The sequence below is a fragment of the Magnolia sinica genome, chromosome 5, assembly GCF_029962835.1.
Source record: "Magnolia sinica isolate HGM2019 chromosome 5, MsV1, whole genome shotgun sequence".
Taxonomy (NCBI): Eukaryota; Viridiplantae; Streptophyta; class Magnoliopsida; order Magnoliales; family Magnoliaceae; genus Magnolia; species Magnolia sinica.
In genome coordinates, this window is record NC_080577.1 from 6,063,855 (window position 1) to 6,081,427 (window position 17,573).

A 17,573-nucleotide genomic window follows, 5' to 3' on the forward strand; every position below is an offset into this window, starting at 1 on the left:
TGGATAGCAAATAAACATCACAACGGGCTAGAGGAAAGTTTCAACCATGCATTATTATCATTGGCTCACCCTGATGTTTGTGAGAAATCAATCCGTACATCTGTTTTGTCCGTTCATTTCAGAACATGATCCAGAAGGTAAATCTGAAAGGAAACAGTTGGTATTAACCTGGCATAAAAGTTTTGAATCAGGCCACAATTCATCTTAGTGGTGATCACCTTTTGAACGGTTTGTATGCATATAGACATCATCGTGGAACCAGGGAAGGATTCAAAGGTAGGCATTTCCCTCTGTCCTCTCTTTTAATGTTTCCTATGCTGCGGCTAACTTTAGTTCCTGTCTGATTTTCTATTACATCATATGATAAGATGGAGAAAGCGACAGGCTAAATTTCTCATTGGGTACTACTCCACCGATACTTAGCTATACACGGATGGTCATGTTGAGGGCTTTGTTAGGTCATCTTGATTTATATGTTTCATCCACGCCGTTCATTTATTTGAAAAATTATTTTAGAGTATTAGCCGAAAGGGTCTACGTTAGACCATACCACAGTTGAAAACTTCTAAAGGACTGCCGTTATTTTCTATCCAAACCTGCTCAAAAGTCACGTAAGCATGTATTAATGGAAAACATAAATATTAGATTGATTCAAACTTCTGCTTCCCCAAGAAGCTTTCAATAGTAGGCTTTAAATTCCCACTGCTTCATGTGGTTTGTTCCACCTGAGCCTTCGATCTGTTTAGTTTTTTGGGATTACGCCATAAAATGATCTTTTAAAATAGATGGACGGCCTGCATAAAATATATAGATGACAGTGGCCCCACGGAGACCCGACATTAGCGTCCGTCTCTTAAATAGGTCATGGGCGTAGTAACCAATCCGCGCCCACCGCCCACGGGCAGTTTTGTCATTTTCCACGCACAGAAGCTCGCTCGCGTTCTCTCTCTCTGGTATCCCCCACCTCTATCAAAACCCTAATCCCCTCTCTCCGTCCATCTCCTCCTCTCCATCTTGCTCTGTCCATTGTTCGCGATTCTACCTTTTGGGGGAAAGAATAAGAAAGAGGGAGAAATGGAAGGTAATGTTATTTTATTTTATTTTTATTAATTTTCTATTTATTGTGAATTGAAATTGAACTCAATACCACAGAAAATGCATTCTTGGTTCGCAATTCAAACCATACAATCTCATTATTATTTTTATTTATTTATTTATTGTGAAATGCTCCAGTTCTCTCAGAGCACTATGAGTTACAGGGCTCCTGGTCGCACGGGTCCAGTGCTACAGTCCAATCTATCAATCTGAACCGTCTATTAAGTACAGAACACGTTTCATGGACTACCATGCAAAAGTCACACTGATTGGATGATCTAATCCATCCTTGATTTGGCCTTGTTATCTTTAGCAATCATGCAAAAGTCACACTGATCGGATGATCCAATACATCCTTCATTTGGATGATCTAATCCATCCTTGATTTGGCCTTATTTTCTTTAGCCATCATGCAAAAGTCACACTGATTGGACGATCTAATCCATCCTTCATTTGGATGATCTAATCCATCCTTGATTTTTCCTTGTTTTCTTTAGCCATCCTTTTTCCAAGCTCTGGATGGGATGGCTACGGTTGTCTAACAAAACTGATTCCTTAGAATCATAAGCGAATCCATGATGAGACCTAACAAATAGATTGATCAAATTGTTGGTTAGACCTATTTTGTGTAAGCAATCCTGGACTGTCCACATTAAAGGCCATTGATCAATGGTTAATATCTGTCAGGTTTGGTGTGATGTTTGCATGTTGGCCCAAGAAACATGTGTTTGGACATAGTGAACAGCCTGGATGAATGAATTGACTGTCTAGGTGTCCCAATACAACTAGGAACATTATAACTTATTCTGCTTTGTGCTTTGTGCATTGGAACATTTCTCTTCGTTATTTTATCTGATTTGCAAATTTTTTTTTTGAAAGATGAAATTTATTAAACCACCAAAAACAAAACACACACATACAAATTAGAACAAAACGAAAGAAGCAAGCAAGCAAAAAAAAAAAAAAAAAAAAAAAACCCAAAAGGAAGAGCAAAAACTATACAACAGCCAGCCCCACAACTGGCTAACCCCAAGAAGACCCCAACAATTTATGGCGCTCAATCCTTGAACAAATGAAGGACTCTGCTATACACCTTGGCGAGAGAAGATCTCAATTCCAGAAACATTGATTGTTCCTCTCAAGCCAAATAGACTAGAGAACAAAAAGAAAAATGATTTGCCGCTTCTTTCTACCTAGAAGATCTCCATCTTCAGCATGCCACAATTGGAAGAGACCATCCACGACTTGTGGTAGCACCCAGGAAATCCCAGCCATCTGAAACACTCGGCCCCAAATCTCTGAGGAAAAACATCAATGAATGAGGAGATGATTAATGAAGTCTTCATCTTGGAGACAGTGGCTGTGCGCGTTGGGCAGAACCATGTCCCTTTTCTGGAGATTATCAATAGTGAAACACAGTTTTTTACAACAAGCCAAGTGAAGGCTGCCACTTTAAGATGGACCCCATAAGACTAGACCATCCCCATATGGCAGAAGGCTCTCAAAGAATCAAACGAAGCAAGATGCCTATAAAATGATTGAATTGAGAATACTCCCAAGCTTGCCAAATTCCAGGTGGGGACATCTTCCTCTTCGGGAGAACGGAACAAAACTTGCAACCGAGAGAGAAGAGATGTGAGATCCATAAATTCCTCGTTGGAGAGATTCCTCTGAAGTGGAGGGATCCAAATACCATCTTCTCCGGTCCCCAAAAAATAGTCCACCATTGAAATGTCCTTAACAGAGCTTAGGGAAGCTAAAGATGGGAAGGAGGACTTAAGGGATGGGGACCCACACCAGGGGTCCTTCCTAAATTTGAGTCTATCACCCTTACCTAAATCAAACCTAATCTCAAAAAAGTCTTTCGGGGCCAATTCAAGAATTCCTTTCCACAGAAAAAGACAACTGATAGAGAGAGAGGAAGGTTTAGTCTTCCAACAACCAAGGGTAGACCATATTTAACTGCAATAACAGACCTCCATAAACTGGAATTTTCCAAAGCAAACCTCCAAATCCATTTACCTAGGAGAGCCTCATTGACCAAATCAAGAAGCCTAACTCCAGCCCCTCCCCTGCATAGGGGGGCAAACCTCCTTCCAGTTCAATGAGGGGAACTTTCTAGAGAAAGAGTCCCCTTACCACAGAAAGTCTCTCCGTGGTTTATCAATTCGAGCAATGATTGACTTAGGGCAAGCAAACAAAGACATAATATTAGTGCAGGTTAGAAAGAGAGGTTTTAATGAGGGTGAACTTGCCTCCCAGAGATAGAAGTTTTCTCTTTCATGAGGAGAGCTTTCTTTCCATGCACTTTGTGATTTTATCCCATAGATGCAAAGTTGGTTTCCCCACACAAAGGGAAAGGCCTAAATACGTAGTAGGAAGAGAGCCAACACTACAACCAAAGGACACAGACAGAGAAACAGTAACGTTCTCCATCTCCCTCTCCAGAGAAGAATCAATGAGAGGGGCTTCCATTAGACGATAGGAAGGACCCACCTCGAGCACTAGAGCATTAAGTCCCTCTACTTGCAAGGATGAGACACATGACACCTTAATAGGGCCTGATTTCAAATCGAGGGGGGAGGGAGTGCAAGTGTCTATCAGAGATTGACGGATTGAGACCCTGTGGCAGATATCGAGCGGCTGAGATATCTCCACAAAGAGACGAGGCGTTGCCGACTCTAGAGGCAATCGGAAAAACATTAGGCAGCTCTTGCCACGAGTTGATCTCTCTGCCTGAGAGAGCTCTTGATTTTGAGGGCCCGTTAGTATGAAGAGGACTTCAATAGGATCCAACAAGGTTGTTTATCAGCATAGCCCTTTGGATCGGATGGAGGGGATATTCTTGCAAGATCAAAAGTGCCCAAGGAAGGAGGAGAGTCTGGTTGTGGCTTAAGATGCATAATTGACAAGGGGGCAGGAGTCACACGGATCAATGGTGTGTCACCTGCTCCAACCGAACTCGTGGTCTCATCTACAACACTCAATTCGGCGGGAAACCTAGAAGGCCCACATGCAAGGTATTCTGTAACGGTAACGATGGCCATAAGAGCCACCACTATTACCTTTATGACATGGGTTGTAACGACTGTTATGGCCCTCATAACGGTCTCTCTCTCTCTCTCTTTATTTTTTTCTTTTATTGAAAGAAAAAGCCAAAAAAACTGTATCTGCCCTCGTAATGTTGATTTTTTTTCCCCCTCGAAAAACCTATATTTGCATAGTAACAAACCATTACAGTCTTTACAGGGAGCATAATTGGCCGTTTTTTGCTGTTATAGGCCATTTTTTTCATAACGGTGTTACAACCATTACGACCCCGTAACGTGTAACGGTTGCCACCATTATCTTTACGTAACGGTCTTTATGGCCTTGTAACGACCTTTATGGCACACCATGCCCACACGCTTTGTTTGCTCCACATGCCGCACTAGGCAGGCACTCCAAACTTGGAATACCCTGGGAGCAGGAGAATGGAACACCATCATCATCATCAACAATAGGGGTGAATGGAGGTAGAGGACGAACAAAGACACTAACCCCCACAACCACCTATAGGCGACCACTAACCTTCATCTTCATGAATTACCTTGACTTGGATCAATTTCTCTCCAATCTTGATTGTGATGAACTACGACACCACCTTTGTCTTCTTAACTTTAATGCATATTTTGGCTGAACAGAGCTCTTCCCAAAGCACAATCGCTAGATTTATGAGAACCACCTCACCTACACATGACCTCGACGAACATGAAAAACTCAACATACCACAACTCAAGAGGGATGCTTGGAAATAGAAACTAGACATCAGAAGACCCAAAACATGATCAATCCAACCACTTGCAGATAGATTCCAATGGACCAACACGACAACAAAGACCAATAGAGATCACCCTTTCTATGTCCTCCATAGAGTGAAGAGAAACCCAAACAGAAGATGGACTAAGATATCTAACAAGGACCTCTCTAGGACTCATGTTGTAGAAAAAAAAGGAACCAAATGGCAATGTCGTTCAGGAATAGCCTTGATGCAGAAAAACTAGTAGAGAGCCTCCCAAGCTTTAGGTAGTAGATTCGGGTTGACATGCACCACTGGCGAGTTATCCTCATCCCAGGGATGGAGTAGGGAGGGGTAATTGGGGATGAAGAGACGGGGGTGCCAAGCTCCTGAGGGAGATGAAGGGGAGACCCTAGAAGAGCTTCATTAAAAGAAATCCTAGGTCCCACAACAAGGGTGTCCCCTACTGCCAAACCTGCACGAGAGGAGAGAAGCTGGGGGTAGAGGATGACTGGGAGGGGGCGAAGGGGGAGGTGCCCTTTGGGAAAGGGGGACTACTTGGATGCACAGGCTTCGTCACCCTCATCTCTTGATTAACCGTCTTAGGCTCAAAATGTGCTACATGAACCCTCAAAGATCTACCATAGAAGCTTCGACCATGAAGGCCTTTGATGGCCCTAAGCAGATTCTCGTCTTCCTCCATCTTAATAAAGGCAAAACTTCTAATAGAGTCAGATCCGTTGACTCTAGGGATAACAACTTCCATAACCTTACTAAACTTTTGAAAGACACACATAGAGTGAATGTCTATCCACTCCTCAGGGAAGTTATCAACTAAGAGAGTTGGAACTAGAAGCTCTCTCAAGGGATTCTTACCTTGTACTTGCGACAGATGTTTCCCTTTCTTTCGACCTTTACTTGCTAGGATCTAGACCCCAAAGCTCATCTCCCGATTTAAGTCGGTCTGAATCACCTCCTTGCCTTGATGCTCACCATCGAGGATTAGAACAGAAACCCTGGAACAAACATCCTCCTCTTGCACACCATTGGCCTCTACCACCACTTGCTTACCTTTGTTCTTCCAGGACCGAGGTCCATCCGACCCTCTCTCCACCTCCAGTCTTTTCCTGTGAGTAGCAAAATCCCAGATGAAATCTCCCTCCAACTCCTTAAGAGTCTGTGGAGCTTCCTTTGACCGTCTAGAGTGAATAGAGGGATTGCATGATGACTAAGCACCAACCTTATCCCTTGAGACAACACAAGAGGAGCAGGAACATCTATGTTTCGGGTGACTGTTCCGCGACCTTGAAGCTTTCCTGTACCTCACAGCTCTCCGAGTTTCCTCACGATCTCGAGGGTGCTTAAGAGTCACCGGGTTTGTGGTGTTGTTAGGGATCTCGGGGATGAGTGACCATCTTGGGGCTATTCAATTCAATACTACAGCCACACACACCTTTAGGGTCGTCTTTCTTTTAGAAGAAACAGTAATTTATTGGAAAAAGGAAAGCAGAATGCAAGGGAAACAAACACGCAAAGTGTGAAGTTCATATGGTGCACCCATTTACAGATTGTGCATGTTGCTGAAATCTCCTTCATCAGTTGATATCAGCTGTTTGATTGGTTGTCTGCATTTTGACCCAAAAAAAAAAAAAAAACTATGATCGTACGGTTAAGATTTTCGAGCGATTTTTTTTTTTTTTTTTGGCTAGGTAAGATAAAATTTTATTGGAAAGAAAGAGAAGTATAGGTAGAGCCTTAAAACTTAAAGAACAAAAGCCCCTATGAACAATCTAAAGTCCCAATGAAACCTTACACAACTCATGGACAAACTCCTACAGTGTGTCACCGGTAAAACCTAAATTGACATAAGATAACTATGTGAAATTTAGCTCCAGACTAACAGTCCACATATCCAAGTAGAGCTGCTACACTGCCAACAGTCACCCCAATCAAATCCTGGTGTTGTTAAACTCAAGTTTCAATTCATTTTCCCTTCAAACCAGTAAGCATCAAACTTGTGCTAATCATATCATGGTAATTTGATATTTTGCAGTTGTTTCTTTGCAATATTGAAGCTCTATTCATCATATCAAAGTGGAATTAACGGCATTCAAGGAACTCAAAAGAAAACCTCTTAATTCAGCTTAGCACAATGACCTTATCTTCTCTTTCTACATGTGTTATTAAGCCTATTATGCCAAGTGGCATGCTTGTATCGAAACCAGAATGCTTCTCCATGGCCAAATTCCCTCAGGGATGCCAGCAAGAGCTTTTACGTTCCTATTCAAGTATCATGTTCAAGCATCCCATTCTTCCTAAATCATTTTCCATACCTACTAACTCGGCATATCGGATTCCCTTTCCATCAAAGGAACGAGATGGAAAGATGTTATTGAGTGACAGTCGATGCTATTCATTGGACATTGAAAACTCCACTTTGTTTTCGGTCGGAGAAAAGTTTCAACTTGATGATGTTATTGAGGCTCAGCAGTTTGATAGATATATTTTGAATGCTATATTTGAAGTGGCTCGTGAGATGGAGAATATCGAGAAGAACTCTCCCAGAAGTCAGATATTGAAGGGCTATCTCATGGCTACTCTCTTTTATGAGCCTTCAACGAGGACTAGGCTGTCCTTTGAATCCGCCATGAAGCGGCTGGGCGGGGAAGTCTTGACAACAGAAAATGCACGTGAGTTCTCATCAGCCGCAAAAGGAGAGACACTTGAAGGTATCTTTCATTTTTAGTTCATACTTTTTTAGCTGAATATTGGAGGATTATAGGGGCCTCATGCATTAGGATATGTACAGCGTCCTGCATGGGATCATGGTTCACTTATCCATCCCATTGATCTGATGGACCCCAGTGTGGATCGGGACACCCCCAAAATCTTCCAGATTGGAAAATCACTGCTCTTCAATCCATGGCATGCAAGTAGAAGATAAGAGAATTAGCAATTTCCAGGGAAAAGGTCAGGATTGCACGGCTAGGATCTTCTCATCTGAAAATTGTTTGGGTATCCCCATCCACTGTGTAACTCATCCAATCAATAACCTAGATGATGATGCCTTGCCCCACAAATGTTGACTGGGAGCATCTGGATCCTGTATTCATCTTGATATATAAGAAACTTTATAATTTCTCATATTGGAGGCAATTACTGTATCTTCTTCTCAAGTTGGTTTGATGTGCAGACACAATAAGAACTGTTGAAGGATATTCGGATATCATTGTCATGAGGCACTTTGAGAGTGGTGCTGCCAGAAGAGCAGCGGCAACAGCTAGCATTCCTGTCATTAATGCTGGTGATGGTCCAGGACAACATCCAACGCAGGTATTAAAAAAAATGGTGCTTAATATCTGAGTTCTCTAGCAAGGATAGTTATCACAATTACATGCCAGAATTACTAAACTAGCCACATGCGGATTCATCTTTAGATAGCCTTCAGTTTCCACGACAAGTTTCAGGTGCATTGCTAACATTGTTTGAATTATCTCTGATATTATTGAAATATCTCCGATATTATTGAAATATCTCCGATATTATTGTTATCTCCAGCTTGGCGATACCGATAACACTGGTAACGATACCGATAACACTTATTAGAAATTACAGGCATCAACAATGTATCTCTAAGTATCGCCAACGTATTGATATCGCCAATATTTTCAATTGTGTAAATTCTAGGGGTTGCTTATATCACCAATGTATCAGTATCCTTAATATTTTCGAATGCGTAAATTCTAGGTAACACTTGCATCACAAGTGTATCAGCGATATTTCAATAATATTGCTAACATAGAGATACCACAGAGAGTTTGTTTAGTAAAAAAAAATCTATTTCATTTTTTTATGAGCACATTGTTGTATGCAGTTTTCAATTTGTTGTTGCTAATATTGATAATATCTCAATATTATTGTTATCGCAACATGCGTGATATCAAGACCACAATCTTTTGTTTCCTTTCTAGTTATTGATGATTTTTTGGCAAAATATCATGAGTTGCCTATATTCTGCAATCTTGATGGATGTTTGGATGGATGATTGGATGGTTAGACTGTTTCTTATGACAACACAAGCTTTTAAGCCCTCAGTAAATGGAAACTTACTGTGTATACATTCTTTTTGCAAACTTTTGTTCCTAACTATGCAAATATGTTTACTTTAGCATCTCCTAAAGTTTCACTGAAAATTCTACCATTTTCCCCATGTTTTCCCGCATTTCCGGTTATCTGCGATATCGATGTTGTTTCTGTATCCCTGGCCAGCAAAACTTGTAGTGATACTGATATTTTGAACACTGAATTTGCTAATAGGTATTACAACAACTGATAAAGAAAATGCTAATGGGTATTATGCAGTTGTGGTGATAAGGTTACTTTGACATATTGTTAAATCCAGTCAGCATTTCCTTTAGCAGTTGTTGGTTGCCCATACAATGCTACATGTTTAGAGAAAATCCAATAATTTGAAGTTTAATTATTTTCTTTGCCATGAACCTTTTCTGGGACTAGAGATATTGTACTAAGCCATGTTCATCAAATCATGACCACCTTTTTCATTTGTGTACAGGCTCTTTTGGATGTATATACAATTGGAAGAGAGATAGGCAAGCTGGATGCCATTACTGTGGGTCTGGTGGGAGATCTTGCTAACGGAAGGACAGTTCGATCACTGGCTTACTTACTTGCCAAGTACAGGGATGTGAAGATCTACTTTGTTGCTCCAGATGTAGTGAAGATGAAGGTACAGTGCCCCAACACCATTTCTAGAGTTGAATTTTAGTGCTTTCATTCAATGCAAGCTTGGTCGGTTTTCCATTATATATCTTTGAAATAATAGTTTGGTTTCATACTTCCCATACATTGCAAGAGAGGTGTTTGCTTGAATACATCCCAAAGTATTGAAATGCAATGCATTGGGACTTTAACCTTTGAATCTGTATCGTCTTCCAATGATCCAAACCATTTATATAATGAGGCTCAATTTGTATAATGGATATACAACCAAAAATAGAAAAGAAAAGAAAAAAACCTCTTATGTTGGATTATTTCAACCATTTGAAATTTTTTTGGTTCTTTTGCTTTGACAATGGATGGTCGGCATAGCCTTTGTGTAATCAATGGGTTGGAATATGCAATCTGATAAAAATCTTTAGGCATCCTCCATCCAAGGGAGACTTACTACATAAAAGTGTTGGGTCCTTGTGAAAAAAAAAGAAAAAAAAAAAACCAATTACAATGGCTAAAGTCCTGACATATCACATTGCAATATGTTGGGATGTATTCAAGCTAACCTCTGCAAGAGAAGCATGTAAAAATTGAATTCTTGCCTCTTGCTGCTTTTGATAGGATGACATAAAAGACTATCTTACATCAAAGGGGGTCAAATGGGAAGAAAGTGCAGACCTGATGGAAGTGGCTTCTAAATGTGACGTGGTCTATCAGACGCGTATCCAACGGGAAAGATTCGGTGAGAGAACTCATTTGTATGAGGAAGCCCGAGGGAAGTACATTGTGGATAAGAAAGTGTTGAATGTCATGCAGGAGCATGCTGTAATCATGCATCCCCTCCCAAGGCTCGATGAGGTTAGTGGATAAACAGAACATCTGCATGTTGTAAAAAAACATCATGGTTGCCCTTTTCTGACATCGAGATTGGAATTTTCACTATGTTGTATGTTTTGCAGATAACTGTGGATGTGGATGCTGACCCAAGAGCTGCATATTTTAGACAAGCGAAGAATGGTCTCTACATTCGTATGGCTCTTTTGAAGCTTTTACTTCTTGGCTGGTGAGGTCGTTGATGACATCCTCGAAATTTTGGTAAGTTAATGAATGCTCACTGATCTTATGTTCGTAGAAAGAAGTGTGAGAAGCGTGGAATTTTGATAGTAAGCTATGCTAATTAACGCTTACCAAGCCATTTTAATAATGGGTAAATGAAATTATAGTTGAAAAGAATCTGCGAGAATCAGTTGGGTTTCAGTGTTATTTGTTTGTCCTTTTCATTTTTCTTGTGCAACCACACAATCTACTCGATATAAAACATGATGTCTATTGTAGGAAGCATTTTGGCTGATTGTGTACCGAAAAGAATCTGCAGTTGGTGTACAAAAACCTGATTTGGGAAAGAAAAGAAAAAGAAAAAAAAATGATCTATTCTCCCATCCATGAGAAGAAGGACAAGGGGAAGGCGCAAAAAGGACATGGGTGGGAGTAGTGAGAAAAGATTTGATGACCGACAGTTTAACTGAGGATATGGTATGGTAGAAAGGGATTTGTATAGCTGTCCCCAGTTAATTGGAATAAGGCTTAGATGATGATGATCTATTCTCCCATCCCGCCTCCCCACAAGTAACCCTAGGTAATTAGACCAAAACAGATGGTCTTTTGAATAATGAGCTCACCTAATGGTATCTGTGGCCGTGCTCTAGAATGTTATGATCCATGCATTCTAGAAATTCAGCAACAAAAGAGGTCCAATTCAGTATTAAGTATTTGTTGGCAGTTCTCTGATTAGATTTTTAGGATTGTTTGTTAGCGTAATTTTGGGTTGTTATCCATTAATATGTCATTGATGGTTTCTAGGAGTATCAACTCTCTCAAATAAATGAGATATGTGTCCTTAGAAAGCAGAAATTTCACCAATCTTCAGCCACACATGCCATGGACCGTTCATGTGGTTGTCCTTACCATGGAAAATTTTTCTTTGATAGATGATTGTCTGATCAATAGCTGCTTAATCTATATCCGTAGTTAAAAATGGTGCCTTGCCATATGGGTGTATCTAGGCATAACAGACTTCTATCCTTGCAGTGGATTATGTCTGTAAACAAGACCTATTTTGGGCATAGAACAGGATTCTACCAACCCATGACTACAAATAAACAACATCATGAAACAAGTATATTAACAATACTTAACATTTCTCCTAGTTAAACTGAATGCTTGCAATTCAGTTCACTTGAGCAACAGAACAATGGTTTGGATTTTACCAAACTGTGAGCCTCACTTCTCAGAAACGGAAACATGCTCATGTTGTGCAAAGAGAGCACGTCCATATAAATCCTAAGGGGAGCAGATGCAAACTGGGAGAATGACTGAATCTGAATGAAGGTTGGCAGATCTAAGGGGCGCAAATGGGTCGATCCATTTCATAATCGGGTCGGAATTTTGGCCATATATGGTTGGGTCCAAGTGAAAAATAAAATAAAATGACAGCTCCTTTATTTAATGGTTCAGATATGGGTCCTCTTGTACTAGACCTAACCCATTGATCTCATGGGTTGAGTTCATGGTCGAGTCTGGGTTAAGTATAAAACTTACAAGTGAGTTTGGGTTAAGTATAAGACTTGCAAGTGAGTTTTGACACAAGCAATCAAAATATTTTAGTTCAAGGTTTAAATTAATGAGCTCCCAGAGCACATGGTCTTATGCTATCTTAGATAAGCTTGAAAAGAGTTTTAGAAAAATTCCAAGTACACATTGTCTTTAATTAAAGGTGGGCACGGGACGACCCGTTCCGGCTAACTCAACTCGTCCAACTTGGTCCGATCCGACTCGACCCGAACTGAATGGGTGAGTCGGTCTGAACCAAGTAAGCTTCGCCCAATCTGAACTCTAACCGAGTCGAGTTCAAGTCACCCAATAACTTGACCCTACTCTCTCTAATCCTACCCCAACTCGATCTCAACCTTTTTTTCTCCCTCCCTCATCCTCCTCTTCCAAGCCCGGCAACCACCCACTTCCATCACCCTCCTCCTCCTCTCCCTCCCTCTCTCCCTCATCCTTGTCCTCTTTCTCTTCCAAGCCCGACAACCACCGACCGGCCACCACTATCACCCTCCTCCTCCTCCTCCTCTCTCTCCTCTCCTCCCCACTCCCTCCCTCCCGCATCTTTCAATCCGACTCGGTGCCAACTCGATCCGACTCAGTACTTCTGACCGGATCGGATTCAGTCCGGATCAGTCCGGGCTAGACCGAACTCAGATTGAGTTAGGCATGCTGGACTCGGTATCGAGTCAGATCGAATTCAGGTTAGGCCTATTTCAAAACCGGATCGAGTCAAGTCAGCCCTAACTCGGTCCGACTCGACTTGGTGCCCCGCTCTATCTTTAATTAACAATAAAAAAAGAGGTCCATGAACAAAATGAATATTCTAATTTACAACTTTCATTGATTATAGAATAAGGACCTAAGGACCTTTTTGATTTTGAGGGAATAGGGAAATACCCTTAAAAAAGGTCATTATTACCTTTTCCCCTGTTTGAAATTTCAAATGCATTTTCTTCTCGAAGATTGGTCCAAAAAAGCTAACTTGCATTTGTGGACCCCACTGTGATGTGCATGACATATCCACACTGTCCATCTGTTTTATTAGTAGATTTTAGGGCCTAAGTCCAAAATTGAGACAAATGCAATACTCAAGTGGCCCATATCATAGGAAATAATGGCCTTAAACGTCCGCCATTAAAAGTTATTTTGTTTATTGGGCCCACATTAATGTTTATTTGTCATCTAACCTGTTCATGAGGTCATAAAAACATTGATAAGGGGTAAACACAAATATCAGCTTTAGCCAAAACTTTTACGGGCCACATAAATTTTTATACGGCAAGCATTCAATTTCCACTGTTTCCTGTGGTGTGGTCCACTGGAGCTTTGGATCTGCCTCATTTTTGGGTTCATGGCCTAAATCAGGCTGTATTGGTATATCATATACATCACAGTGAGCCTATATTCATTTGGCAGCCGTCCTTGATTTTAAGGCCAAAAAGCTAAGACATCGACATAGGCGCAGGAAATGATGGGGTAATTCCCTAGTAAGTAATTATTACTTATTTACCATGTAATTACCATTTACTTCAAAAATCAAACAGGTCCTAAGGTACCCTGGGCTGGTTCATTGAAAGTCCAACTATGCCTAGCCAATTACCAAAAAACCCATACCTAGGCCCATGGAAAAACGTACTTCTGCAACTTTGTCCAGGCCCACCAACCCGCTGAAGAACTGCCCAGGTTGACTGCGGTCCTGTACATGATCCAAACCATTCGTGGGTCCAATTAGCTAGCATGGTCGTGTCATGCACCTACATGAATCGATAACTCGGATGAGTTGGATGCGATTCATCTGAATCCACTCAGATTCGGTTAGGCCTGACCTGGTTTGACAACATGAATCGCTCAGACGAGTCAGGCTAGACCGGATGAGTCACAGAGTCATCGAGTCTAAAATCCACGCTCGATAAAAGGCCCACCACATGAGTAGACCGGCCTGACTTTGAACCCAGGAAATCTCTGATGAGAAGCTTCTTGTCACATTTCCTACACGTTGGCACGTGTGAGGGGGTGAATATCATCGAGTAGGTGCACTTTTCATTCACAGGAGTAAGTAAATCGGTGCACGTAGGTCCCACTGTTTCCACCAATGGGAGACAGTTTGATGGTGGAAACTTGTTGGTTGAGCAACGGGAAAGGAAGGAAAAAAGAGGAAGAAAAAGCGTAGTACAATAGCTGTTATCATTTTCCTGTGCTCCCTTTCTTTCCGGCATGATGAGTGCGCACAGGCATTTATTTTTAGGGACCGACTACGGTGTGCATTTGTCATCATTGACTGAACCATTATGACCGTTCACCATGGACCGTCTGAATCATGGGCCTCCCATGAGTAACACAAGTGCACTGGTTGGATGATCCTAACCATCTGATTGCTGGAGCACTGTATGGATGGTGAAAACCTCATGAGTCCAAATCAAATTGGCACAATCAGATGGCTGCAATCCGCATGATCAGAGCCCAGAGCTTGGGCTTGAAATTTAGGGCGGGACCCTAGCAATAACAAACGGTCTGGCTTGTTGGTCGGGTCCAATCCTCAAGTGGGTCTCTTTATATAAAATAAATGAATAATTTAAAGACATTTGTGAGTGGCTCTTATTTGAGGTACAGTTGTAGTTTATAGGTGCTTGTTGAACTTGGGATCTTATTTGGAATGATCTAAAGTGCGCATGATTGAGATTTGTTGTGGATGGCTGATATCTAAAGAAAATTCTTAAATTTGAACTATTTCATACATTTGGCCATTTTTAAACGGGTGCCCTAGACCTAGCCTGCCCTATAAAAGTAGGGTTAAGGACGTTCTAGTCTGATTAGGGCCAGGGCCAGGTCTTAGTAGACTGCAGGTGGTTCGAGCTAGCTCTACCCTTAAGAGTGGTGGGCAAAACCACACCCAGTAGTCCATGATATCTAAATTGCTTATGATGAGACTTGTTATGAGTGGATGATATCTTAAAGAAAATTCTTAAATTGAAGTCAGCTCACCTGCCCAGCCTTGCAAGGCTAGGGTTAGGATCTTTTTAGCTTGATTAGGATAAATTGCCATGGTTAATTTAAGAGACTAAGGCAGGTCCAACCCTAGGTGTGGAGGTGGAGGCAAAATTACACGACGGGGCCCTGTAATTATGGCTAAGAAGGGAAAAACACCCATGGAAAAGAAGAGGCATGATGAAAAACAGCTCACCCCATCATTTCTACCTTCTTTCCTCCATTCCTTTCGGTTGTTGAGATCTCTTAATTGGGACCGCAAAATATTATAAAATAAATGAATAGAAACGAATTATAGAGGTTTTCAACTTCCACACGTGTGTGACATCTTCCATCCACATTCAGGCACACGTGCTAATATAGAACACAGATGTGAGATGGGATATTTCCATCAAGTGGGTACACTGTTTAGGTTGGTCATTTCACACCTCAAATCGCCCATAGCTCGCAAAACAAATAAACAATTAGAAAATATTTTAAAAACCCATTAATTCACTTCTGCACTTTGTGGCCCACCTGAAGAGTAAAACAGCAGATCCTTAGAGGGACAAAATCTAAGCATTTTCAAGTTACATCTAAAGCTCAGATCTTGCACGTGCGCCATATGTGTGGAATTAGTAAACCTCAGAATTACAACACCCTTCAAGATTAGAAATCCCTGAAACTATAAGATACATCAAACCATTTCCCCCCACCATGGGTAGATATCATATTATCCTATCCATCCAAAACGTGATCCTAGAAAATCAGGCCGCTCCACTCATTGGGTGGGCCATACTAGTACAACTCTCCATTGCTACTAACATCTGTCCATCCATATGTATATTGACCTGATTTTCGTATCAGGAATCTTCATGGCGTGGCCCACCTTTTCTACAGATAAAATAATCTACATTGGCTGTAAAAAAAAAAAGTAGCTGTATGTATCCTAACTTATAATAATACAGCCGCTACATCAGATTATTTCTAAATAAGAGATAAAAATAATACTAAATGATTTCAAAGTATACATTTTATTAGATTTTCCACCACTAAATGCAAATACATTGCAAAAAAAAAAAAAAAAAAAACCATACGAGTGCAATCAAAATCACAAAACAAACATCCTCCATAACTTAAACTTTAAAAGATCTAATGATAAATACTCCCCATAATTTAAGTTTGATGATGAACTAATTCTTCAAATATCATTTCCATTCCTTTGTATGCTTGATCATGGACCGAACAATCTATGGTAGAAACTCCTCTTCATTTTCGTCTTCACGGTTTTGTTGCCCTTCCATGGAATTGTTATACTCATAGGCATTCTCATTATTACCATAATAACCTCTGTTATTGTACTTATTCTTAGGATCGACGTCCGTGGAGGACTCGTACCCCTGATTAATTCCCTTCCCAGAAACATACCCATTTCGGTAATTATCGTTGGCGTTGACGTTGTAGTAGTACTTTCCATGCTCCAGGAATCTGGTGTCGCTCATGCCGTACTGCTGGTTGTTGGGGTAGCTGGTGGTGGACTCTTTGTTCTTGTAGCGTTGCTCGTTTTCGTACTGGCTGTTGGGGTAGCTGGTGGTGGACTCTTTGTTCTTGTAGCGTTGCTCGTTTTCGTACTGGCTGTTGGGGTAGCTGGTGGTGGACTCTTTGTTCTTGTAGCTTTGCTCGTTTTCATACTGGCTGTTGGGGTAGCTGTTGGTGAACTCTTTGTTCTTGTAGCGCTGCTCGTTTTCGAACTCGGTGTTGGGGTAGCTGGTGGTGGACTCTTTGTTCTTGTACGTTTGTTCGTTTTCGTACTGGCTGTTGGGGTAGGTGGTGGTGGACTCTTTGTTCTTGTAGGTTTGGTCATTTGGGTATTCCTCAGTAGAGTACTTGGATGGTGAGTTGCTACCATTGTACTCTTCAGTTGAGAATTTTGATGGAGAGTTTACAGTATTGAACTCTGAATTGGAGTTGGTTGTGGTGGGGGTGAATTTTTCAGAGTCATGGCCGTAGAGGCCATAACCATGTCGGCTTTGCGGGATGACATCTTCTTGTTTTGGGGTGGGGACTTGTTTTTCTACGGATTCTGTTTCTTGAACGGTGTTGTAGCGGGATACCTTGCCGAAGAACTGGCTATCCCTCGCTTGAATTTGGAGGGAGGAGATGAGGATGAGGAGAATGAGGGAAAGGAGGGGTTTTGGAAAGGTAGCCATGGGTGAGAAAAAGAGAGTGAGAGAAAGAGAGAAAGGTTGCAGTGAAGTGAAGGAGAGATGTGATCATCCACACCTTATATAGAAGGATTCTTTCTCTCCCTCTCTCACAATTTTCTTGGGGGGTGGAAAGTGACAATTAGAGTATAGGTGATGGGTGGGGCGGGGCCCTTAGAAGGGCACGTAAAAGA

General features: G+C 41.3%; 2 protein-coding genes across 3 annotated transcripts; one reads left to right on the plus strand and one right to left on the minus strand.

Annotated features, from left to right (window-relative positions):
• The first annotated feature begins 877 nt into the window (after nucleotides 1–877).
• Nucleotides 878–11,370, plus strand: LOC131245260 (aspartate carbamoyltransferase 1, chloroplastic). Of its 2 annotated transcripts, XM_058244593.1 has the most exons (7): nucleotides 878–1,081; nucleotides 6,927–7,602; nucleotides 8,067–8,206; nucleotides 9,447–9,620; nucleotides 10,226–10,462; nucleotides 10,564–10,699; nucleotides 10,940–11,370. In XM_058244593.1, exons 2-6 carry the CDS (start codon nucleotides 7,026–7,028, stop codon nucleotides 10,669–10,671), a joined length of 1,236 nt encoding a protein of 411 aa, XP_058100576.1. In that variant the 5' UTR covers nucleotides 878–1,081; nucleotides 6,927–7,025; the 3' UTR covers nucleotides 10,672–10,699; nucleotides 10,940–11,370. The 2 variants fall into 2 exon arrangements, with proteins under 2 accessions (XP_058100576.1, XP_058100575.1); XM_058244592.1 differs by lacking the exon at nucleotides 10,940–11,370 and having other exon boundaries at nucleotides 879–1,081; nucleotides 10,564–10,861.
• A 4,820-nt stretch (nucleotides 11,371–16,190) lies between these two features.
• On the minus strand, nucleotides 16,191–17,442 carry LOC131245261 (protein E6-like). The gene has a single exon (XM_058244594.1). It carries the CDS (start codon nucleotides 17,383–17,385, stop codon nucleotides 16,426–16,428), a length of 960 nt encoding a protein of 319 aa, XP_058100577.1. The 5' UTR covers nucleotides 17,386–17,442; the 3' UTR covers nucleotides 16,191–16,425.
• Between the last annotated feature and the right edge of the window lie 131 nt (nucleotides 17,443–17,573).

What these genes read in the sequence shown, in the direction of transcription:
- LOC131245260 (XM_058244593.1), top strand. Translation starts at nt 7,026, where the DNA reads ATGACCTTATCTTCTCTTTCTACATGTGTTATTAAGCCTATTATGCCA. An exon ending in CAGATGTAGTGAAGATGAAG is followed by an intron (nt 9,621 to 10,225) that starts GTACAGTGCCCC and finishes TGCTTTTGATAG; the next exon opens with GATGACATAAAAGACTATCT. An exon ending in CCCTCCCAAGGCTCGATGAG is followed by an intron (nt 10,463 to 10,563) that starts GTTAGTGGATAA and finishes TATGTTTTGCAG; the next exon opens with ATAACTGTGGATGTGGATGC.
- LOC131245261 (XM_058244594.1), bottom strand. Translation starts at nt 17,385, where the DNA reads ATGGCTACCTTTCCAAAACCCCTCCTTTCCCTCATTCTCCTCATCCTC.